We start from the raw sequence: 27166 nt of genomic DNA, 5'->3' as shown, positions 1-27166 counted from the left end.
TGATGTCTAGTCCACCCATCAGATTTACCAGGCAATAAGAGATTGGAATTACCAGGCAATAGGTGGTCAATGAGGGGGATTATGGAAATCAAGCCAAATATCATCAATGGAAAATACTGTCATAATAGCGTGCCTAGGTCATGGGGATAAACTATGCACTAGAACGAGGATTGCAGCATGCAAGCAGGCACCTAGCTTTGCCAAATCTAATAATATAAGGTAACACACAGGTTTTCTTTAAGTTATCATTAGCAGTGGGGCAATAGCTAGTGGACCTCTGAACTGCATGGTGAGTCCCACTAACCATGGTAGGCACAATCAGCGGTCTGTTAACACCGCTTCAACACTTTTTGAACCTCTGTCGTATAAGGTTACAGTTCAACAAATTGTATGTCTATGTCTGCTTGATTTAAATGGGATAATAAAGTGCAAACTTACAAAGGTACAACAATATTTACAGAATGTATACATTTACATTTGTTTAGCATTTATATAATAATGTATTGTTCAGTCAAGTCCACATTTTACCCCAGCATCCTCCGAGTGATCACAGTTGTGGACATTCCATCGGATGTAGGAGCACTGTAGTAAGGAACTTTCATTGCCATGACATTTAACATTGTCAAGGAAGATAAAACCAATTCCCTGTCCATACCACGCCTCTCCCCAGGCTTTAAAAGGTGCTCCACAGCCCAAGGATCGACACACCACTTTTGCAGCCTTCATGTCCCATGCATCATCACAAACAGTTCCCCACTGCAAAAGGAAAAAGATTTCCACGCGACCTTCACATCGGTGGCTTCCATTCACTAAACGGATAGATCCTGGCAAAATAAAAGTGTTTCTTTATAAACATATTTGAGTATGTTATACATCTTTCCATTTTTAAATGAATTTTAATTTATTACATATAAATGGCTATATATTTATTTACTTCTATTTCAGAGGTCATTGAGGCCTAGATGCCCAGGCCAAATTTAGCATCATCGCCTTCTACTGATTGACTTGACAATAAATCTATCAGGCATGTTTATAAAGAAGTGAATGTGTTATTCAAAAAACATTCACTTCATATGAATTAATCACTGCAATTTAAAATACATGTACCAGAAAGATTCACATGCAGTGAATGATTGGTGAATTTCACTTTTACTGCTTTATAAATAAACCCCAATGACGAATTTGCATACCTATTTTTTTTTTTTTCAAGGACATTTATAGCTTAATTTAGTACACCGTTTTAATTAAAAAAAACTCTGTTTTTTAAAAAAATATAGGGTTTTAAATTAAGAACGAGATATTCTGCTATATTAGCTGACACCATAACACCAAGGTATTTAAATTAGTCTACTATTTTAATTTGAGATGCACAGAGGCCAGCCAGAGGCCAGCAAATAGGGTCTAAAGATAATAATGCTGACTTGCCCCAGTTAATATCAAAACCCGAAAAAGAGCCAAACTGTTGTACTAATGACATCAATGACTTTAAGGAATTATCTGTATCCCCCCAAAAAATCAAAGCATCATCTGCATAGAGGGCGATTTTTTCTTCCTTTTCACCTCTTCGAAAACCTATTATATCGGGTGCTTGCCTGATAGCTATGGCTAACGGTTCCACTGCTAATGTATGTATGCCACTTAGATTATTTTTGGCAGTGCAGATGGAAAATGAAGGAAGGAAATAAGGGGGGGGCAGGCCAGGCCTGGGATGAATGTAGAGTGGTTATTAAATAATCAGAATAATAGAATTATGCTGCTTATATATATTTTTATATTTAACGTATTGTACCACTTGGAGTATGTTGAATGTGGTTTGTACTTTGTTTGTTTGTATAATTGTTAAAAATTGAATAAAGAGATTTAAAAGAAAAAAATATATATAGGCTGTTAAATGTGCAAAAATGTAAAAGAATATATAAATAATACTGGGCAATTAAATGATTTAACAGATGGCACTGTAGATGCCACTCCAGCATGAAGATGGCAGTGTTCATCTGCATAAAGGCTTTCATTTTGCGGTGAAGTTTCCACCCTGCATGTGATCACTATGTCATAGCTGACATAGTGTTCACATGATCGAGAGTCACTTTAACCGAGCTGAAGTGAAGGGAGCCGAACGCCGCCCATTTGTTGTCATTCAATGACAGGCCACTCTACCCAGGTCATTTAAGGACAGTGGACTGTCACTGAATGACAACAAGAGGATAAAGCCGTCCATGACGTCACTGATCACATGATCGAGAGTCACTTTAATTGGTTCTCAAGTGTCAGTGGAGACCCGGGCTGTAAGTGACATCTGGGAATGAGAGCCAGCAGCTGCATAAACTGCCGGCTGGTAGCTTGCAAAAAGGGTGATGTACAGTATATAAATGTACACAGAGTATGTAAAATCTGCCTGGGGAACATTTATATGCAGATTGCAGGAAGGAAGTTGATGTAAAACCAGACATATGGAGAGGAAGATCCTAATTATTTTGTATGTGATTTGCTGGGCTATTTAACCTAAATTTTGTAAAAGCAGAATTCTAGCCCATACCTTTTTCTAATTTTAAACAGAGTGGTGAAGGATTAGAACCTCTGCCAGATTTTTGAAGACAGTAGGATGAGAGAGTGGAAATCTCTCCAAAGGGAAAAATCTTACTTTTGACAGTTGACACTGGAAAAGCTGTCCCCATTAAAAGATATACACTCTTCCCATGAAAACCCTAAAATGATAGATTTTTGTCACTTTCTGTTCTGGTGATAATGAGCACAAGGATAAAATAAGAGAATGAACCTTCCCAATAGGGTCACTACAATATTATCTTGAAAAATTATTTTATTTTCTATGTAATCTATAGACAAAAAAACATTAAATGTTAAAAAAGAAAACATTAAAAAAAATTGGTGACAAGTATTAGTATTTCTGTAAATAAAAAGTATACATTTTATTCTATCAGTTGCCTCTTTCAAAATTAATATAGTCATATTTGTGGTACATAGAGTGGCAAAGTTGTTTACAAATGAAAAAAATTTTTTTTTAAATTTTGCTAATTTTATTTTTAAAGTGACACTGAAAAAAATAACAAAAACAAAAAAAGGAAAAAAGTTTAAATATTAATGGTAAAAATAAGAAACAAAAAAAACAGTTTACGTAAGGTTTCTTTAACCAATGTCATAAGCAGATCAAAGGCCATTTAAACAGGTGTGGCTGCTTTTTGACATCCACTCTTGCTATGTAATACATAGGCAATTGCCAGCTGTGGTTTTGACAGCAGGTAATTACAATAATAATGGCGGGGGAGCAGCATGGGAGGAGAGAAGCAGGTCATAGTATAAGTTTAGTATGAGTTTTTTAGGTCATATCTTTTATGGCTAAGGTCCTCAAGTGGTGAGAGACTGTTGTAGCTTTACTCACCTATCTACATATTAGCTACTCAACAACACTGCAGGAGGAGCTCTGCTGTATCCCTACAGGGTCAATATGTTAAGATTTTTGACGTCTGCATTCCGTTAACACAACGGAATGCACAGGTTTGAATCGAGGCTAAAGGTTTTTGATTATCATGGACCATGAGGTTCTAACAGTACATGCATAATCTGAATCTGCATACAGTGTACAATATCTTTTGAAAAGATGTTGTGAAGTAGTGGAAGGGCCTAGGTTTTCACTTTGAAAGTAAGGTAAAACATACCCACCAAAAACTGACAGGGTTATTCACAAAAGGGTGAAGAGTTTGAGGAGTGAACAATATAGGACAACATAGCTGAACTGGAAAGTGAGTTGAATTGGAGGATTTTTCCACATCAGATATATTGTCCTTGATTGATCACTTCTCCTGCCTTCTCCAAACTCTTCACCCTTTAGTGAATAACTCTGTGAAATTTACAGCATAGGTGGAGCCTGCCTACCTATGTCTCTTTGTGTAATACTGCAGGCTTCAAGTCCAGCACAGAGAACTGCTTAAAGTTAAGCCTGGCATTCACCTGCTGCACCGGAGTTCGCACACACTCCTCACTCGTATCAGTATTTATAAAGAACATCACCTTCTCCATGATTAAGCCCATTGGTTGGCAAAACCTATCAGAGAGTGAGGATCCTGGTGGGGTCAATGTTCTTTCTGGTACAATAAAGTTGGATTGAGATACTGGGATCCCGGTGTATGGCTACTTTCTTAATGAATACTGAAGGAAGATTGCCCTACCATAATGTTGGACTCCTGTCCTGTCCTGCTCCTGTCTGCCTGGAAGTTTTGAGCTTCCCCGTCCACTTTTACATGCTCCAGTTCCTCCTGGTGCATTCTCCATAATAAAAAATTAATAATTTTCATCAGCATGAGCGGGACTCAATTATAACAGCCACAATGGCTGTTGTCATGCGATTTAACTCTCCAGTATCTACCAAAAATGGAAATAGCAGTTTTATAAACACTTTAATAGCAGATCCTGTACATCATATTATAACTGTAATTTTGCTCTAAGTTCAGTTAGAAGCATTCGGTTTTTGGAGAAGTGGATCAATAACTTTAGTATGTCTGTACTACTGAATACAAGATATGGAAAACACATACCATCTTTAGAGGGTGTTACAGATTCAGTTGTCACTTCAAAGCTGCTCCCCTTGGAAAACAGTTCAGCTTCCTTTAAACCTATAAGATACATATATAAACAACTAATATTAATTGGAAAATGGAAAAAAAACTAGGTTACCTTTTTTCATATTGTATTATGTGGATGTGATATTTCTGAACTGCTCTTTTTCTGTCATTATTGTATCTGAAAAATGCTGGAGATATTATTTTAAAAAATTACAATAAAAGCATGTCATTTTTTATTTCGTTTTAGTTTAGGCTGAAATCAAAGCATGTTATGTCAGCTTTTTAAAATAAAATCTTCTAACTAGAAATGCTGAAGTGAAAATAAATTGGTAGTTTTTATTTAGAGTGCATTTCCAGTGAATTGTTTGTATAGGTGTGCACGCCCTTGCAATAGTGTTCACGCCCTTTATAAACAAGGCTGTAACTGTGTTCAGATTTAAAAAGGAAACTAGAATCTTTAGTTTCATGCATGTAAAAATGATCAGTTAAATGTAAAAAAAACCCACAACTATAAATATATATTATATATTTTTTTCTGGACTGTCATTGAATGACAACAAATGGGTAGAGCCAGCCATGAAGTTGCGGCCGACTCCGCCCATTTGTTCTGATTTGGCCGGGACCTGCGGGAAGAGTTTGATAGGTGCTAGACAAATGTAAACAGTTGGGCGGAGCTAGCGGTGATGTCACCGTTTGCTCCGCCCAATTGTTTATATTTTGCTGGAATCTGTCAGTCTGTCATTTTGTGGTGGAAGTTCGTCGCGTGCGGACAGGTCGGCAGTGAATTCTTTTTTTTAATTTTTGGTGTTTATTTTTTTATTAAAGGAATTGTCAAAAACCTTTTTTTTGTCAATTAAATATTTTTTTCTTGTCTGTTTATTTACTTTTAACCCTTTTACTCATTCACAACGGGGTATCCCGATGCAAATAAGCTCCCTGCCCACAGACCCCCACAACCAACGGTTCAGGACTTGTGGGGAAGAGGCCCTTGTCCCCATCTGCATGGCATTGGGAGGGTGCTTTTCCCTGGGGGGGGGCCTGGAATAGCACCCTCCCAATTCCCAGGGCATGTAGTCTGGTATGGTGCAGGGAGGGGGCCCCCTTTCCTGCCCTGCCAGGCCTGTGCTTGTATTAAGGGTTTGGTTGGGAATTTTAGGGGGGACCCCACGTTTTTTCCCCCCAATGTCATTCTGAGCCTGATGAAGGGGACCCTGAGAGGACCCCGAAAGTACTTGCAACTGAACACTTGCTAAACTCAATTAGCAAGGTGTGCTGGTGACATCTTTTGAATTTGTGCATTTATCCCGGCGCCAATCGCGTTCACTGCAAGCACCTACCTGTATTTACTACAGAAAGCCCCAACGCAAAACAAGGCAATTTGCCTGGTTGCGGTTTAGCAAAGTTCACACTATTGCGTTGTAGCGTTGCTGCTGGTGTGAATCCAGCCTTACAAAATTGTGATTGATTTATATATTTATAGATGTCACATTTAGCACATGTGGTAAATTTAATGTAATATGGTGAAACACTTTTTGTATTTAGCATATTTAGTAGTGCTGGACTCATGCTTTGATTATTATTGGGATTTACTTATTCTTTAAGAGGGCAAATGTTTGTACCAACATGATGCAACCAACTATGGGATAAGCACTGCAACCAACTATGGGATAAGCACTGTCCCTCTACCAATTAAATAAGTTAATGTCAGTGGATTGGGGTGGGGGTGGGGAGCAGAGAAGAGAGGTAGAAGAGGAGGCTATTTTTTAGGGGAATAAAGGCATTCTGAGTGTTCAGAATATGAATGCATTCCATACACACAGTATGTTCTGAAGTCTGTTGCTCCCCCCAGGCTTTTATGATGGGAAGAACAGTTTAAATTAACACTTAAAGAGACAGTGCCACCTTACCCATGGATAGCAAATTGGCAGTGTATTTGCAAAGGACTCCTTCCCCAACCCACTTTACACTTAAGTGCTCCCCCGCTGCTCCTTCCTGGGTTGCAAATGGAATGTTTACTCTCCTGTGAAAGTGTTTGGATGTAGCAGCCAATCACTAGGCCTAGGCACTGTCACATGACGGGGGAGTGATGTCAGTGCTCTCCCTAGTTTCCAAACCAGGTTGACACTAGCAGGGTTACTCACAAAAGGGTGAAGAGTTTGGAGAAGGCAGGAGAAGTGAACAATCTAGGACAACATAACTCAACTGGAAAGTAAGCTGAATTGGAGAATGTTTGCAGTTCCGCTATGTTGTCCTAGATTGTTCACTTCTCCTGCCTTCTCCAAACTCTTCACTATTTTGTGAATAACCCTGTAGGAGTTTTAGTGCCAGGTGAGTATAAGTGGGTTGGATGGGAGATCTCTTTGCAAATACAATACACTGTCAACCTGCATCAAGGTGTCAGTCTATCTTTAAAGCTTTGCTAAAATTGCAATTCACTCTGCAATTTTTAGTTCTTCACATTGTACAATATATCTCATTATATTTCTGTGTAAAACTACGTTTCTCTATTTACCAGATAAGCAAAATATTCTTGTTTGTATTCTACAAATTTATATTTACCTTGACATATAACCCCAGCATCTTCATGATGTCCACAATTATGCTGGCCCCAGCCTAAGTGAAAGCAATTCACTATATCTTTCTCTGTTCCAACACAGTCTACGTTGTCTAGGAGTATAGGTCCACTGCCGTAGCCAAAATAACTAAGGGTTGTAGCTACAATGGCTGGACCGCAGCCCATCTGCTTGCAAACCACCTGTGCATTGTTGTAGTCCCAGTCATCATCACATACAGTTCCCCAAGTGTTCTGGTACAAAACTTCCACTCTTCCTTGGCAACTGCTATTTCCATTTACCAGTCTTATACTGCCACCTGGTGGAAAAATATTAACACAACCGGTACAGGTAAATTACATATTACATATTGACATGTGCATGCAAAAAAAAATATTTATAATATTCTTCTGCGTAATATTATATTTTATGCTTTTTTTCCTTGTTATCACACACATACAAAACGCCAATGTATTTAATGATTACTTTATTGTATTTTCTTGCTTCATGAATTAATGCTTTTATAACAGTTACTATATTAGCCAATAGACAATTTCATAACATTGTAGAAAAAAACATAGGGGGAATAGAAAAGTCATACAGCCTTCTTCTGGTTGCTTTGTTAAAGAGATCATTCTCTCGAAGAAGGCAAGTTTTCATGCAGTGGCCATGTCTACTTCTGAACATTAAAGAAAACCTGTCTGTGAAAGAAGCATGAAGGCTACCATTGCTGACCTCTTCCTGAAAATGCTATTTATTTACCTTGCTGTCTCTGCTTCAGTACAAGTACAGTATTAATGAAGTCAATGAGCCATGCAGCAGCAATGGAAGTCAGAACCCCTGATATGCATACTTGCTTTAGATCGGTGACTCGTATTGAAGCCAGGTCGTCATCATGGCAGTCAAGGAACTAGCATTTTTAAAAATCAGATCAGTGGCAGCCCCAATAATCTTTTTTATCCTAAAATATCCTACAATTACTTAGTATGTTATGGTTGCGCTTGTGTTTTTATTAGCTTACATTACTATGCAACTACTTGAAAGGGGGCTACTTGTCCTCTAAGACCAAAGGATTTATAATCCTGGAAGACCACACATGGGCCTCACTGCACAGTCAGGCAATTATTTTCTAGTTCACCAAAACATCTTCCTATGTTACCTTTCTGCCTCCGAACCTGTTCACTGGAGGGTAAATCAGCATCAAGTTGTTGTCTTGAGCAGTGAACTAATCCAGTAAGCAGTGATGTTAAACCAGGAAGTAGCAGACCAACATTCACAAATGAAAAATTATTTGGTAGCTAAATCGATAAACATACAGTCTATGCATCTGAGCTGTACAATTTCCAGTTTGGAATTCAACTTTCATAGGCCAAAGTAGAATTCTACCCAGAACTTTTCTTTTTTGAATAAAATGTGGAAAAGTTTGACCTGCTAGATTTGTATTGCCGTCTCTGGCCCAAGCATGGTGATCAGTAGCGATCCACAGTCCTGTCAATATAGGCAAGCCTTGGCTATAAGCTTCACTCTGTAGAGGACATGTAGAGTAGAGGGCATTTTCCATTCATATCTATATATCCACAAGGGGGGCAGTGACGCCATAATATTGGTGTAACTACTCCCCTACTAGATTATTTATAGGAATATATGAAGAATCAATAGCAATGAGACCTGGGGAATAACATCTCATTAAGAGGGTAACAGACAGTAGATAAAATTCATGGGGTTTCACAACACCCAAATAATAGAAAAAAAAATGTTTACGGTAGAGCTTAACACATTAAGGGAAACAGCCATCATATGAGGCTTTCTACTTGCAAAGATCAATATGTTGGCTTTTCCAATATTGATCTTATATTGACACAAGATCAGTGCTAGAGCAAGACAACGTTGATTACAGTCCTGGTATATGAAATCATATTTGTCAAAGAATAAATGGAACAGATGGTAGAAGTTACTTTTTATTGGAAGCAACTTACTCTTTCTTCCAGGATGGAAAAATGCAGTAGTAAACAAATCTGTCTCAGGAGAAGGTTGACCTTCACCCCATGTAACTATAAATAAAAAAACACAAATGATAAACTGTCAGCAGTTCATTATAATATTGGGGTAACAAGTAAGAAGAGGCTTATCTTTTACCTGTTGCTGTGTCAGTAATTGACTCTGCAGTATCTTGAGCTATAGGCGTGAAGTTTGGGGACGTTGTTGAAATTCCATGCCCTGGATAACAATAAAATAGTACATGCTGTGTGTTGATATATGTTGCAATGCAATAGTTAAAGGATGTCTCCGTTTTAATGAACGTGAACATGGCACAGCAGCTATGATGCAAAGCTAATATAGCCGCCAAGTGGTAGCCTCCCCCCACACACCATCTAACAGCCAAATGTATATTCTCTATTGGCTGCTGCATTAGAAAGCGTTCAGAGTGAATTGCACCAGAGCACCAACTCCTGAATCCAAACTTATGCCAGTGTGCCAGCATTTGGAGGCACAGAAAATGGGCACAGAAAATGTTTGGTTGACTACTAAAGCTATCTGCAGGTACATTATGCTCACATGTGTCCACTACTAGTTCACATAGCGTAAATTCTAATGACAGTTCTACTTTTTTAAGACACACTGACATGGACAGAGGCAACTTTATATGGCAAAGGTTCTTTGGTAAACATCTAAGTGCCTTTTAGCAACACTCATGATTCACTGTTGTTACTCACTGAAATAACTAAGCATAATATCATTAAATATTAAAACAAGAATTCTTTTGTACAAAGTCAACCTTCTATAAGCTTTATGAGGATGGGGGATATCCACTTCCGATAAAAGCTAATTATCTTAGTGCACTTGTGTATTACATCAGACAAACAACTTCCAGTTGAGAGACCACACAATCTTAATCACTTCACTGTTGGAAGAAATGCCCTCTGGTGAAGTGTGATGTCTCTATCTTACTTTTCAATGTGATTCTTCAGTACCAGTTAGATCAATGTATACATGATGGAGAGGGAATGAAATTAGGTTGACATTGTGAACTAATTGCAGCACATCATGGTTGCTTCCTGAAATAGCATATTCGAATCACTAACATGTGAGCAGTAGTTTACCTGCACAGATGATTCCAGCATCTTCATGGTGGCCACAGTTGTGGATACCCCAGCCAAGACTATAGCAAGCTGATAGGTAGGACTCTGAGCCATCACAGTTCACATTATCCAGTAATATTAAACCAGTTCCATATCCAAAATAAGCATTGCTTTTGTAGTCCAGGGCTTGGCCACAGTTAATCTGCTTACACACAACCATTGCATCCTTCATTCCCCAGTCATCATCACACACTGTTCCCCAATTTCCCTTATAAAAGACTTCCACTCTTCCTTGACAGGAATCAGCTCCGCTGACCAATCTGATACTGCCATCCCCTAAAATGAATACAAAAAAGAGTTATGGTTCTCTTAAAAAAAACATAAATGGTTACAAAATGTACACAGCTCTAAAACAGTTTGCAACTTCTCAGTAGTGGAAGCAGTTCATCTTAAACCCCCAACTTCACTTTTCATAAGGTCTTTAAAATAAGTTGTCCAGCACTGTAAAAAATAAAAAAGCAGCTTTTACTGCACAAATCCCCTCCCCTCCAGCGCTGCCCTCCCAGGCTCACCAGTCTGTAATTGATTTACAGTCCTCTTCTGGGTTGAATAATCCCTAGCTTCATCCAGCCCACTTCCCATGAGCCCAGGCTATCGTGAACACAACACTTGGGGAAACATAATCACACTGGCCTGGTTTACATTACTTCTGGAGAGAACACTCATTCATCATTAATGAGTGCCATGCTGTCTAGGAGTAAAGATTGCCCATTGCCACCACTGGGCAAGAATGGGCAGGACCTGTGATGTCTAATCGGCTTGAACTGCAGGGTTTTAGGTATGTATAAAAAGATTATAAAATAGTGGCAGGGGCTTCACTGAGGTGGGGAGGGTAGAGATGGTGGGTACATAAATGCTGGAGTTGGACTTTAATGTTAAATGTAAACTTTCATTGCATGGTTAAGTTTTTAAAGAAACTGATCTGTCTAAAATCAATTTGTCCAAGAGTTTCCTGCTGCTGTTACCATAAAGTGTATTTATAGATTTAATTTGGGGCAGGTTTGGCAAAATGCCCCCCCCCCCAGCCCCCACTTTGAAGAAATGTACACACCCCTTTCCTCCTGAACCATACCAGGCCACATGACCATATTTGCGCAGTGATGTTACCACTATCCCTGCCGCTATGCTTACATTACTGGGATTGGGCCGGGTGACGTCACTCGTTGCTAAGGATGCAGCAGGTAAGGCACCCTCCACTTCCTTAGCAATCGTTGACAGCAGGAAGTTGTCACATATAATAACGGTAGAAATACTGCTATTATATATGCTCCCGTCAAATGTCTGTCATTTGGGCAAACACGCAAAATTCAGTCCAAACCTGTGTTCCGTATTAATGAAGGATTAGAACCTCTGTCAGGTTTTTATTGCTGTCTGTAACCCTGCTAAGGAAATGCACCCGTTTATTTGTCCTGCTGATCATCTTCGCCATGAAGAAAAGTGATGGGAAATTCAAAATTTAACAAAGTTTTACTGAAATTCCCCAATATTTTATATACATTTTCTCTCACTTCCTACTGCATCTCTGGTACAGAAAGGAAATCTCTCCAAAAGGTCTTTAACAAGAAAAATTGAGCATTCCTTATGCTATTCAAAAGTTAAAAAAAAAAAAGGGTTTTGGCTATGCATACACTTTTAGATCACCTCCTTGTTTGATTCTGTGTGTGTTTTTATGTGTACATTGGGGAGTAACTGCACAATTGTCTAATTAGCATGCATTCTACTGTAGCACCCTACTTATAGGGGTGCTAAAATGTGTCTGCCTGTGGGTGGGTGTGTTACCACACAGGGCAGAGCAGCCAATCACTGCAGAACAGTAGCAGTGATGCATGCTGGGAGAGGATATAAATGCTGAGTGTGGCTGATGCAACAGTCTCTTCCTCTTCCCCTCCCCAGGGCCCTCCTGGCCTGGGGCAGGATGCCTGCTGCTGAAGAGATAGAATGGACTAGGCCTGAGCTGGGGCCTAGGCCTGGACACTGGGGCCTGAGCCTGGAGGCCCAGTGGTCAGCCACTAATGTCTGAAGTTGAGCCTGAACAAGACCCTTGACAGTACTGCTTGCCAGAAGTTCTCCACACAGATTGCCGGTACGGCTTAAAGGTCCAAGTCTGTGGTGGCAGCAGTTACTTTGTTCTGTTTCATGTACAAGAAGTTTACCTTCATGCTGGATGTGCCTGACCCTCTTCCCTCTCTCCCTGGAGTTACAGCAATAAAAGAGAATCATCTTGGAGCTATTGTCTGGACTTCAATCTGTCGGTAACCACTGGAAGTGGTAAGTGCTATTGGGGCAGCCATGTGTTTTTAATAATCCCTAGACAGGCTATGGAAGACCCAATCATTCAGCGGCTCCTTCGGGGGTGAGCGCTACACTACCTTTTGTGAGCACCTATATTATGTGAACAGTATATAACATTTGTGAAGCATTGTACTGTATGCTATAAACTCTCTCTAAGCCTACTAATTTATCTTAGCCTTGATTTTATGACCTTGTCATAGAAGGCACACTGATGCTGTATAAAAAAGCTTGCAGGAGTGTAGGCGTGTTTTGTACACTAGCAATGACTTGCAGAAGGAATGACTGGTGTTGTGAACCAGTGCTAACATTTTAGATGCCAGATCATTTCCTAACAAAAGTGCATTGCTATGACAATCCCTAGAATTTCCTACCCAGAGCACACATACAATTTTACAACTTAGTTTAGGTCCTTTTAACTGTCTAATCTACAGAGCAGAAAGAACATTATAGTATAATGCATATTAAAGGTGCCAACAGATATTTCTGATCTAGCCAGTGGATCATGCAGGATTTGGGCACTTTTGAGACATCCCCAATATGGCCTCTTTTTGGTGGCAAATTATAAAGATCAGTCATGAAAAAAATCATCCCAGCCAGTTGACTGTCACCCCAGAGCAGCTTAGGCAGGGAATTTCTGATAAGGTTGGGGATGGCCTACAGACATATAAATGTTCCCCCATCCGACAGCAAATCACCACATCATACAAATGTTCTCTGTTATTTGTAGGGATGTTAAGGACCCATTCAGATTTCAACACATGTAAAGCATGCAGCACGGTGAATTGCAGTGCTACTCCTTTTGAATGGCACCCTAATGCACTGTTACATTAGCGGGCAATGCATACACGTTGCAGCACACCACAATGCACATGCCATGCATTGTGCGGCATTAAAAATCAGGTACTTTTTTGTGGGTTGTTAGTTAAATGAGTGAAAAATGTAAACGCTAGGCGCGTTGTTTTATGACAGCAAAATATGTATGGCCATACGAATTGGATAATCTGAGATGCAGCTTAGTGTGGCTAATCAATTCAAATTAATTAAATCAAAGTGAAGAGCAGTTTAATAATTTTTTGCATAAAGCTTATTAAAGTTAATATGTTAAAAGCAGTCACAGAATATCAAACAAAAGACTGGAAAATGGAAAAGGATCACATTTTGTTAGTAGGCTCCTAAGCCCCCCACCCCCCGAAAAAGAAAAAAAATCTAATTCTTTGTTATCTGGTTCTTTGTTCTCTCTTTTTTTTGTAACAAAGGTTTTTATTAAATTTCCGTAAATAGTGTAGACAGTACACATAGGGTTCAGTAGATATGGTTTTCACATAGTTAGGTTGGGCAAAAAAAAAGTACAAAATGATTATACATGCTACATGGCTGTCTACCGCAAGTAAAGAGTATAGAAACGAAAATATTTTGAAGGAGAGAGGAATAAAAGGGGGAAAGGGTGGGGTGGGTAGTAAATCCATCGGTTTCTTTGTTCTCTCTTTGAAATTGATGCAGACCTTTACCCATATCTTTAAAACAACAATAAACACACCTTTAGAAATGTTTAGTAATGACAATCTGCAAACACATACTTCTAGATTATTGCCGGCTTTGTGTTCTTTGCATAACTTTTTTCTCTTTTCTTCCCCAGTCTTCTGACAGTGGCCATGTTTACTAAGGGCAGGGTACTAGCTCTCCTATTACTTCCTGGATTTCTGACACATGTGGCTAGGACATGTGACCATGCATATCATCTCAGTGGAAGAAAATCCCTTTCCATGAGATCTCCTGAGATTACAGATGAGATTTCCCAGCAATGCTCTGCTGATGATAAGGTAATCCCAGTGTGCATTGCTTTGGCAAACTGAAGTCATTTTGCCCTTTCAAAGCAGAAAGTGAATGCTCTGCAAGTGTAAGTATTTCAAAATCACAGCATTTTACACCTGACATGTCTATGTTATTATTAATCATTATACATAGAGGGATGCATTGGTAGAATTTGATTTTTGAGTGTAAAGGTCCACTTTAATAGTAGCATCATTTATTTCATTACAATAGTAATAATCGGAACATTTACAAACAAAAACATGCATTTAATGTGTATGTCCAGCCAAAATATTATTTTTAGTTTCAGATATTGTGAGGAAGGATTAGAATGCCTGTCTGGGTTTTCACTGCTATCCAGGAAGCAATTAGAGAGGTTTACCCTCACTTCCTGTTATGGTACCAAACAACATTTCAGCGGATAGGTCAGGGAAAAACCTGCAACAAGTACACAGACAGAAATAAAAAGCTATCAGTAGCCTTTCCCTACTTAAAGATATTTTTATTGCTGAGGTACTGTTGGAGATGTCCCCTCACTTCTTGTCTAGGGAAACCATTGTTACTGAGACAGGAGCTCTTGTTCACAACTCTGCAATCTGATATTGCAGGGGTGCTGTAGGGTGCGTTGTGGTAGGCAGACCGTTCATTTGAAAGGGCTACCTACTGCAGCAAAATTGCAATAAATTGCATGCATTTTTTTAAATATTGCATCACAACACATCGCATGGTAATAGGTTATACAGCGATGTGCATTGGGGTGCCATTCAGAAATAATGCCACAGCATCACACCTAACAATGCAACATTCAATGCGAGATCACGTGCAGCATCATATGCATAAATGTGAATGGAGCCTAAGAGAGAAAATCACTTTAACAGAGCTCGGAATCCTTCCCCAGTCAATCAAAGAAAATTTGCCTGCACATACATTTTAACCCCTCCCTGTTCACACTCCAGAGATTGCTTTGGTCTCCAGCAGTGAGCTGCATACTTCTGTGGGGATCTAGAACACAGTGAGCGTACCACATCAGTAAATCAGTCCCACACGATAATACAAATGAATGTAAAATACAACTTACGTAGACCATCCTGCAAAGATGCTGATGATGTTTTTGTGGACTGTCCCTTGTTACTTGGTGTTGGCAGTATTTCTAAAAAAAAAGGTTACACAGTGCTGTAATGTTAGTTACTAAATTATATATGGCAACTTATATAATATAGTATAATTCTGTATGCATGGCACTAGCGCCCCTAGATGGCGCTCAGTATAGGAAATTCTGTATATGTCGAGCAGAACTTGTTTTTAACCCTTTCGCTGCCAAGCCCTCCGGAACATTTTTCAAATCAGCTGGCCAAGCCCTTTTTGAATTTTCTGCAATTTTTTCCTATTGGTTTGATTTTCAACTGCTGCGTTGCTAGCGTTTGTAAAAGACCCCCCAAACCATATATTTTCTGAAAGTGAAGCGCTGTTGTGGCATTCATTATGAATGGCACCCCAAATGCAGCTGTCAAAGCACGTGTGTTGTAGCACTTCCATTCTCACTGGACCAAGATATAGATTTGTAGGCTTTATGCACACACCTCTCATTATGTCAGTGTAGTGACTAACAGACCCTCTCATACCTGGTATTAACTATTTATCTTTTCTACCAATGGCTGACTGGTGCGAAGGGAAACTGAATTTATGGTGCTAGTGGGTCTTCTATTTAAGTCAACCTGTAGCTTTGCCCTGCATAATATTGTAAAAAGTGTTATAAAAGAATGTTTGATTTGCTGTTAAAGGCCAATTAAATGCAATAGGTCTGGCACACTAATGCATGTGTAAGGCCTTTGCAAACAGCCCACTGCTTCCACACAGAGAGCAAGGGTCTCACTCTGCAGTTGCTGGCAGGGAACAGGCATTTTATACTCAGGCTGTGGCTGCTTTCTAAAGAAAATGAATACCTTTTGTTATAATTCACCTGGAATATATGTAGCTGATATAAAGGAAAGGTTAGAATAAACTCGGGAAGCCAGCTCCATGCTGTTTGGTCGGGAAGCTGGCTTCCCAGCCAATCAGCATCAAGCCAACCAAACAGCATGGAGCCGGCTTCCCGGCCAATCAAAAAGCTGGGAGGCGAGTCATTACCAGCCGCCCGGCTTCCCGGGGAATCAGCATGGAGCCGGCTTCCTGGTAAATCAGTAAATCATTACCAGCCGCCCAGCTTCCTGATTGGCCCGGAAGCCAATCTCTCTGACCGGACGTTCTGGTATTTGGGGTAAGTATCGGAACATTTGGGCGAGTATGAGTACTCACCCAAATACTCGGTATTGGTGCATCCCTAGTTACAGGTATAGTTTAGATTACAGGAAATTTCCTTATTTGAGCCAGATTCATGTACAAGTCATAACATTCATGAATCTGGTGCAAACCTATGAAACTGACTTGAGAGTCAAACTTTGGGACAGATATATGCACATGATAAAGTATATCGATATGTGGCATTGCTATCCAAAGTGTCACAAATGTGCCTAAGACAGGTTTCTGTTGGATCCTCAGTTTCAAGGAATGTCGGCCCTGAGGTATGTGTCGCAAACTACATCAGACATATACAATATACAGATTAGTTATGCCAAAAAGTACTTTGTCTTATTTTGCATCACTTTTCTTATTACCAAACTGAGTTTGTTGAATATGTCACAAGCACAGCGCCAGAATGAAATATGGTGCAAATAAGAACTGCTTGAATTTGGTGCAGAAGACAGTAGCGGTCCGAAACATGGCACAGCATGTTTTTGAATTTGGCACAGACATTTCTTAAGCTGCATTAGTGGCAGAACTCTGGTACTAATGCAATACTGAACTCCACCAAGTGGGTCTCTCAGCACAGATGCCATTCAACTTTCTTTCAATTTTCCCAACTCAGCTTTTATGTACTTTTATTGCTTAACCATATATTTCAATATCTTCTGCCTTAAAGAATGTTTCATAAGTATGATTTTTTGCAAAATGCAGTGAAATAGTAAAAATCATTTAGCAGAGATTTTTTATAGAGTCTTTTTAATATTATACTGTGAGGCATGCAGGGAAAATGACAAAAAGAAATGGTTGCTAGTGCAACAGTAAGATAAGATCCAGCCGGGTTTGTTCATGCAAGAATTAGTGGCTGGCGCCCTTTTAACAAGCTTGCAAACACAAAAATTCTAAACATGCTTGTGTGTTTGTGACTAATGCAATAGCTGCAGATGTTATACAGAGTATCCATCATATTTACTGGAAGCTGACAATAAATAGGGAAAGGAAATCTTCTTTTAAAGAAACATATGTAACTTATTTTATGTATTATTTTAAACCTATACTAGTTTTTTTTTCATGGTGTAGTTGATCAGGCCAAAGGGGGCCTAATTTAATCCTCTTCCTCATGCATCAATAAATCGCTTACTATTATAACCAGTAGCTTTATTTCAGTAAACCTAATTCATTACTACGGAGATCTATTTCTGCAGGGGGAGGCAGGGTATGGCTCGATCAACTACGGCATGCTCAAAAATAGCTTCTGGGACTTCTAGAATATCCAAAGAATACTTCACAGGATACATGAATATAAACACAATGTGAAAAATTGTGGTTACATAGTGATACAAAGCACTTACAAAGAGTGCTTCACAGCAGGACTAGAAGCCACCAAGTTGATGAAATCACTAAACCCCAGCTCTCACTGGTCACCAGCAATACCAGTGCACAATCCCACTGACACTGGGCAACTTAACTTGGCATTGGGACTTGCAATGTAGTAAATGACCAGGACTTAAAGCGGACCTTTACACTCAAAAATCAAATTCTACCAATGCATCCCTCTATGTATGATGGATAATAATAACATAGACATGTCAGGTGTAAAATGCTGTGATTTTGCAATACTTACACTTGCAGAACATTCACTTCCTGCTTCGAAAGGGCAAAAGGACTTCAGTTTGGCAAAGCAATGCACCTTGTCATCAGCAGAGCATTGATGGGAAATCTCATCTGTAACCTCACGAGATTTCAGGGAAATGCATTTTCCTCCCCTGAGATGATGTGCATGGCCAAATGTCCTAGTCACATGTCTAGTCACATGTGCCAGAAATCAAGAAAGTAAATTGAGAGCTAGTAATCTGCCCTTAGTAAACATAGCCACTGTCAGAAGACTGGGGAAGAAAAGAGAAATAAGGTATGTAAAGAATACAAAGCCTGAAATTATCTAGAAGTATGTGTTTGCAGATTGTCATTACTAAACATTTCTAAAGGTATGTTTGTTGTTATTTTAAAGATATGAGTAAAGGTCCGCTTTAAGTGGTCTATCAATACAATCATATTGTAAATATTATTATTGTATTGTATAAGCTAAAGAGGAATCTGGTATAAAATGTTATTAGATTCCAATTTTTATTAAACTTGGTTCAAACTGACCTTTTGTACAATAAATATAACAACAGGACATTATTTTGGAAATGCATTATATAGGTAACCACCTACTGCTTTGGGCAGAACTTTGTTAACCCATACAAACTGAGACACATTGGTATTATTTATGTCTTATAATTTACAAACACCATAATTCAACATATACAGTAGCCATTCATTTAATAATTTCTATGACACACTGGAACCAAACCTTTTTACCATTACAGGTGACTGCGACATCTTCGTAGTGATAACAATTATGTACTCCCCATCCAAGGCTCCTGCACTGGCTTAGTGCTGTTTCTCTTCCTTTGCAGTCCACATTATCTAGATAAATTGGTCCTGTGCCTTGACCAAAGAAGAGCCGATTTGGTACGGATATAGCATGGCCACAACCCAGCTGCCGGCAAACCACATTCGCATCTACAATGTCCCAATCGTCATCACACACTGTTCCCCAAGTCCCATTGTATAGAACTTCAACTCTTCCCTGGCAGCGGCTCTCTCCATTCACTAATCGTATTTCTGTAGGAAAAATAAAGCAATGAAAACTTTCAATTTTGCTTTGCATCACTACTTCAATTTGTTTTTATACATTGTTTTTCAGCAGCATTGCCTACAATTTTGCTTGTATTATTCCTGTAATCTTTAAGGTAAATCATTAAAAAATATTCCACAATCAAGCTAATCTGAACTTCTGTTTTTCTAAAAATATAGCTATAAACTGCATGCCATTTACACTTTAAAGAGATAACACAAAAATATCAAATGAGCATCTGACCAAAATGAATGGATCTGGTGGCTACTAAGGAATTAGAATCAGCCAAACATGATTCAGACAACTTAAAAATGAGGATACCATGATCCTGCTGCATGGAACTGCAAAACTGAATTTGTGAAGCCTATCCATAGCTCAGTAGAAATAGATCCAAGGAGGTTGATTTACTAAAGCTAATAGGCTATTCACTGTGCAAGGGAATTTTCCCCTAGCTGCAAATAATAGCAAATCACATGCAAGAAAAATAAGAAAAATTAAAAATTGCTAGCACATTTTGGGTGATAGAAGTCAGCAGAGCTTTACCTCATTCATAAGCTATGGAACATTCTCTTGCATAGTAAAAATTCCCTTGCAAGGTTAGCAGCCTATTTTCCTTTATTAAATCAACCCCCAATGTGTCTTGGTCTAGTTCTGACCCAAAGTTGTGGCCAGTTCTGGTAATGCAAATTTGCAAGTAAATTTAGTAGTGACGGGATGTGGGACCAAGTAAAAGTGAAGCTAGTAAACTGAAACACTCCAGTCTAAATGATAAACTGTATATGGGCTTCGATAATGGAGTTCTTCTAAAAGTGTGTATCAATTCTTTCCGATCTTCTGATAAAATAAAAATCTTTAAAACTTTGACACCTGACAGATTTAGTGCCTCTGACAAACTGTGCATTTGTTAGTACAACTGACAGCAACGTGGTGAATCACAACAGGAGCGTAGAGGATCCTAGGTTTAATTAACTTTGCCATCATCATCATCCCTTTTACATCTAACACATCTGCTAATATCTGATGCAGTTTAACAGCAGTTTTACCGTTACTGCAGCGAGTGTAAGTCAGTTAACTTTAGGAGGCATATTTTACTTTAAAAATGTATAAATCAATTCCCATCTGAGGAAGTGCTAAGGATGCTGTAATTTGTACAATAACAGAAGCCCAGGGCTGCTTTTTCTATAGAGACTTTAAGCATATGTTAAGACAAATAAAAAAAACTTATGCAGTACACCTTTCCAATAACTGCACATATTCCTGTGGTTTATGCCTTTAAAGAAACTTCAAGTACAGAAAAATACCTGTTAATCTGCCAGAAATGCACTTAGTCCTTAAGCCCTGTTGGGGGCATTTATATGACTGGGTGGTGTCAACCCTCCCAGTGTCTTGTGCTAAACTACCCAACCACTCCCACTCCCAGATCTCTATAACATTCATATATACAACCACAATACACCAGCCCACATCTTTATTTAATACCCAACTTTGCCAGGTCTACAGGGGCAAAGTTGTGTAATAACTCTAGATGTGGGCTGATATACTGTGGCTTTTGTCTTGGGTCTATAACCTTGGGTCTATACTTGTGAATCCCAAGGAATCATGCAAATTGGCAGTACTGAGCCTGAACAGCAAAAAATAATATTCTAATTTTCAAATATTAAAGGTTGCACCAAACCTTCTAGTGAAAGCCAGAATTGCTTAAATACCAGTATGGATGTGGTGTCATTTTTCAATTTCAAAATGTGATAGATTTCTAATATCACCTAAACATACACCCCCGTAAAAATGCAGCCCAACTCCAGTCAACTTCAGTCGTAGCCTTTAGTAGTAATATAATCTCACCTGCCTCTTCTCTTCTCATCACAGATATTGTTTCTACAAACAAAATAAGGACATGTTGTTAGTATGGTATACTGTTATTTTCTTTCTGAAATAATTTGCAACTATATATTTTAAACTGCTTAGATAAATATCACTCATTTGTTTGCTCTTGTTCTCAAAATTACACCATAAAAATGTAATTGATTTAAAAAAGTTTTAATAGCACTGGTAACATCATACATTATACACACATACTGGGAAAGCAGTATTCTTCTCTGCTCTGTTGTCTTCTCGGGCATATCTCCCATTGCATCATGTGTGGATGCAAATCATTCCGTGTCCAAGGAAAGTATTAACCTCATGCCATCTGACCTGGATGGGTGGATCAATGCACAGAAAGCAGTCCTTTAATTTTAGCCAGCTTCTTTTATTTTTTTGAGAAGCAGGAAAAGCAGTAGGGTTTTTTTTTTTATTTTACAGATCCTTTGCAGACTCCAACAAGGGCCTCAAGTCAGCCCATGCATCTGCATGGGCTGTTATGGTTATAGTTAAATTTTTGCCCTATGGTGCTCCAGCAGTCTGTTGAATGTTGTACTTGTACTAGCCCAACCATAGAGAACAATGGTCATCATGGATTGCATGTCCTGTAATTAGGAAGATATATTATTCTTTATGACTGTGTCTAGAACACACTGTTTCAAGGATTGCTGTAGTGTTTTCGGTGTAGACACTTCCTGGCATATCTGAAGAGGTAGTTTTAATTAATGAAAAACATATGGCATTGGCTAGAAAATGTACATTTTGTAAAGTACAGGAAATAAATATAACCACTTTTTTCAATTTTTGAAATAATAAGGCAAATGCCACGGGGCACCTGGCAAACACTTTAATAAAGTTGATTACCATGCAATGCAATTCAGATGAATCATACAGTATTTATAAGAAAATAATTCTGAAAAAAATACTCGTCCTGAAACATGAAGGGGTTTGGGGTTTTCTACTTTACCTATAGATTAATCAAATCTCCTATTAATACTCTTCAATATTAAAAGACAAAGTCCTTGTGATTCAGGTTTTCTTGTTATCCTTCATCCTAAATGAGCCCTTTGGCTCCAATCTCAGAATGTACACGTGTTGGTGATGGGTTGACAGCTTGAGCCTCACATAACACAAATTATGGCTGTTAAAAGACTATTCCTGCTTGATAAGAGATTTACCAGTGTGTGAAGAGGAACAACATGCAAGTTTTATTACAGTTGTGAAATTGCAAAGACAATTAATGAAATACAGATAAAAGCAGTGGCTTTTAAGTATCAGAACATATCATGCTACAAAGACAGAAAGGAAAGCTGACCAAATTGGCTTCCAAGGCACTGGAAAAAAATAAAAGTTTGCTCCCCAGGATGCAAGTAATGACTTCATACTGTATATACAATATAACAATGTGGATGTTTTTCCACTTTCATATTGCTTGAAAGCAAAAATGATATGATAAAAATCCCTTTACAAAGAATAAATTGGATGTAGACAGATTTACACTGCATGTTTCCTGATAAATAAAAGTTCCAACATACTGGAGACAGACAGGAAGAATACAATCACCACAGGCAACTGTTGCCCAATAAGCACAATTTCTAAAAGTACAGCAGAAAAAGAGGGACATAAGAAAAAGTCCAGCAATTTTCCTGATGAATAAAACTAGATGAGGAAAGGGAAATACGTTCTTTTCTCTCAGTAGCTAGAGGACAATTAAAGAGGAGATTGTATGCGATTGATGTTTGACATTCCCTTAACCTTCTTCTCCAATGACCCTTCATCTACCCCTCTGATCTTATCATAAATTGGAATCAGTTATCTCATTGCTCCCAAGGGTAAGAAAGAAAATGGAAATTGTTTCCACTTTCTTATCTCATTATACTTGTTTGAAACTAGTCACATTCAGAAAGGTGCACAAGTTGTTTCATTTGATCTATCAAACATTACAATACTTTGTTTTTAAAAATAATTTTTTTGTCTTCTATCTATATACCATTTCCACTGAAAAGAAAATATTTGTTTTACACCTTACCTATTTTTCCTACAGTTTTATAGAAAATCTGTCATGAGGGAAGCAGGGTCTGCTGATCTACTTCCATAAATTCTAGATTCTTGGTTGTCTTGCATCCCATTGACTTTAATGTTAAAAAAAAATGACGGTATAATTTGGAGCCTTATCCAGAGGGTCCCAAATATTACAGGTAAAGGGTTACATGTCATGTGCCAGTCTAGTACGGATTCAGTGTGAACCCTTTGTTGTTATCTGCTCAATCGCATGACAATATGTACATATCTTACTGCACTTTGCTTTCCCTTTTGTACCACTCATGCAGCAGTGTCTGCCATAGAGATGAATGAGCTACCTCCAAGAACTCTAATTTTTCCTATGGCAGATCCCATTGCATACGTGGGACAGTGGGGAAGTGAAACACCATAAATGACCCAAACATTATCATGACTGAGCAAGCCATGGAAATTGGCCAAGGGAAAATCTGTGTCTGAAGTCCACAATGTGGGGTGTATTTGTTATGTGGAGGGTGTGGCTAGTGTTCTTTTGCGGTAAGCAAATGCATACTTAAAGAAAAATATGCTCCCTGACTTCTTCACTATGCAAGGAGATCAACAACTGTTCCTTTATCTTTTTTACTTACCCTGTATACAAGTACCTTGAACTGTATGCCCTGGTCCTTTTTTCCCACCATATGGCTGTTTTGTTGTTATAATCAGCAAGACTTAGCTATCAAAATTACTCCATGAGGCTGATGTACTAAAGACGTTGATAACATTTACACAATAAATTGTGTCAATATTAATTTCAGTTATCTAATCAGGTGCAGGTGAAATAAGCAAACAGGGATCTGCTTTTCACATGATTGGATAATTGAACTGAATCGTCACACAATTTATTGTGGAACATTCTCTATTCTGTTAGTAACTCAAAATCTTAGGAACACTGCAGTAGCTCATGCGCTAATAATGTCTAAAAGCATTAGGATGGATTTACTTATAAGCACTGCTACATTTTAGGTGACCCTAGAAAAGCTAATGCATCACCCATTTTAAGAGCAGGCCAGAAAATCTGAGTGTGACTGCTTAATTAGGATAGTTATGAATAAATACGCTGAAAAAATAGCACAATGTTTCTATACTGCCAAATTACAAGCCATTAGCAGTGTCAGTTACAGCAGTATTGCAGAGGATCTGAACACACTGCCAAACATAGAAAATGATGACAAGCAGAAGATGAAAAGAAAAATGTTAAAGTCATGAATGGTTTAGGCAATGCATAGGAACATAAACTACTTAATGCAATAGGCTAAAATAGGTTTTGAAAGCAACCTTTGTATAGAGCAGATATACATTTCTGGAATTGCTGCTGAAGTAATCTTTAGTACAAGGGTTAAAGATCCCCAATGGATTGTCCAATGGAATGTCCCTGTATTCACATAGTCAGACTGTCGAAATCATCATCATTATCATCACCAGTCCTATTAGGTACCAGATTAGGTAACACATTGGGGTACAGTTACTGACAATGTTACTCATGTCGGGTCTCTGCCTTGTGTAGTGTTACTAGGTAGATTTAATGTGCTTTGCTGCTAGGCTGTAACCACCCTGAGCTCTGTTTATATTATCTGTGTTTGTGAGCTTTGCCCTAAGCTCAGGACATTGATTATTTCTGACTGGTGCTGTTGAATTATCTCCAGTAGTTAGTGTGAGAAGTAACAATGTACTGGCACATGAATAATTTTTTGCCTTGGCCAATTACTGAGGGCTTTATTCTAGTGCTGTGAGCTCAAGGTAGAGAATTATTTGGAGCAACCTTCTAGAAGGTTTGCCTTTCCTCCTGGCCTTTGGCCTGGTTAGGATGCCACAGTGAAGAGGTCTTTCTTGGGGCCTGGCCCCAGCCAGCGTCCTAAGCCAAAGCCCAAGGAATCTTAGCTGGCGTGTTTTAGGGTCTGGAGAATTAGGAAGATTGCTGCCTGTTTGGAGCATCTTTAGTGGAGTTTGTTATGCTAAAGAATGTCCACGGGAGCTTAGGAGAAGTTGCTGCCGGATGGACAATACATGGAGACATCATTACTCAGCTCTTTAAGGTATCTGGGAGTGCTCAAAAGGGATCAGATGACCAATTCCTATTAGGAGGCTGCTACTAAAATATTAGGACCAGTAATAGTTTCTCTTAGAGAATCTATTGCAGTTGGCAGGCTGCTACTGAAGATATTAAGGCCAGCAGTGATAGCTCTATTGTAACTGGGAGGCTGCTACTGAAACATTAGAGCCACCATGACCTCTGTTAATTGAGAAATAAGAGCCACTAACAATATTGCTACTATAGACAGTGACGCCTTTCTCTTATAGAGTTACTGCATCCTGCCTAGCTCCTGCTAAAGGGACACTATCAATTCTGTTGCTAATATAAGAGAAGGCCTGGGATATTTTGCTGTTTTGGGGTATTTTGTCCCCCTAACCCACTCTGCACAAGTTTACTGAGCAAATAAACTATACAAAATAAAGTGGCTAGCACCCAACTTTGTGTTATTCCACACAGCAAGACAAGGATCAACCCTGAAATGTGAAAATGCTAGCCTCCTGCGTGACATGGGGATTATCACACACTGCCAAGGAGTAAGGAGGTGCTATAATCGCTGTCATCTGACACATCAAGTGATTTCTCCACTTTAATTTTAGATTCAATCCTATTTATATTTATTTTATATTATTCCAAGTTCCAGTCTCATACCTCTATCATTTGGTTCCTATACCCACAATGGGTATGGGTACCCTTGGTTATTGTAAAAAAAGATTTAACCACTTCGGCGTTCACACTTTTTTACAAATAGATACGTTTTTTTGAATGCAACGCTACAAAACACAAATTAAAAAGTTTACATATAAATAGTTCAAAAAATTAAACAAAACTATCAGCTAAAAAATAACTCTTATGGAGAGAATGGAAGGAGAGAGCTAATTAGAGTTTATTAGCGGTTAACCGAGGGTTAATAAGGTATTAGTTAGGAACACTCTTTTGTAAGGGTTTTTTTTACCATTATGTGCAAATAAAAACACACCGCATTGATACATAAACAAATGAGGGTATATAAAAGAATGAGGGTAAATACATTGGAAAAACAATATTGTTACTAGGTATCGTTTAATGAGGCTTACATAGCAAAATTAATGTTTACTTAGCTTAGTAAATAAGATGAAGCTGTGTTCACTACAAACAAACAAGTCAAATGCTAGCAAAAATTATTTTTTTCTTTCTAACTTCCCTCACATGATTGGGTATTTGAATTTTTTTATTATTTACTTTGTTAAAAGTTAAAAAAAACTGCTTCATAAAAATAAGTATGTGGATATATCTGTTATCTTCATTAAAAATGCAATTTCAGAAATATCACAGACAGATATATGGCATAAAAAAACTCTCACCTGATGGGTTTGCTAATAGTAGAAGGGATGTAGCTGGGACAACGTAGACTGTGAGCATCCAAAGTAATGGCCTCAGTAGTCGATATTTACACAAATAAAAAGGACTTCCTTTCATTTCTGCTGTCAGGATATAACACCAGAAATTATACATCTCCCTCACTCTGGGAGAATACCCCAGACCTGAAGAAACATAAAATAGAAAATATATTTTCCTGAAAATGTTTATATTTTAAAATTAGAAGAGAAATGTACTCAACTTATAATTTACATTTGGGAACCAAATAAATACTTCTATAAATTAAGTTATACTTACCTGCAATATCACTACTCCCCCTCAGTTTATATCACCTTTGACTAAAATTGTATTGGATGTCAGAAGGGACCATAAGCACAAATGATGAGAACATTGCTGTCGAGCGGCTTGGTTATTCTGCTCGCTACCTCCAGTAGTGAACAGAATAAAAAAAAACACTTGCAGTACAGCAGACCTTTAGACTAGACTGTAGAAATATATATAATTGTGTACATGTCATTGCAAAACCA

At 38.4% G+C, this 27166-nt stretch overlaps 1 protein-coding gene across 1 annotated transcript; it reads right to left on the bottom strand.

Moving 5' to 3' along the window:
• Positions 1 to 282: 282 nt before the first annotated feature.
• On the bottom strand, positions 283 to 26738 carry SSC4D (scavenger receptor cysteine rich family member with 4 domains). Its single transcript, XM_018561717.1, has 10 exons — positions 26624 to 26738; positions 21173 to 21205; positions 19012 to 19317; positions 15449 to 15520; positions 10231 to 10545; positions 9266 to 9346; positions 9106 to 9180; positions 7137 to 7448; positions 4551 to 4628; positions 283 to 824 (listed from the first exon to the last, which is right to left on the bottom strand). Exons 1-10 carry the CDS (start codon positions 26736 to 26738, stop codon positions 508 to 510), a joined length of 1704 nt encoding a protein of 567 aa, XP_018417219.1. The 3' UTR covers positions 283 to 507.
• Positions 26739 to 27166: the final 428 nt, after the last annotated feature.

Source organism: Nanorana parkeri, unplaced genomic scaffold (assembly GCF_000935625.1).
Source record: "Nanorana parkeri isolate BGI_ZX_2015 unplaced genomic scaffold, ASM93562v1 scaffold539, whole genome shotgun sequence".
Taxonomy (NCBI): domain Eukaryota; kingdom Metazoa; phylum Chordata; class Amphibia; order Anura; family Dicroglossidae; genus Nanorana; species Nanorana parkeri.
This window is presented reverse-complemented; position numbering and strand designations above follow the sequence as displayed.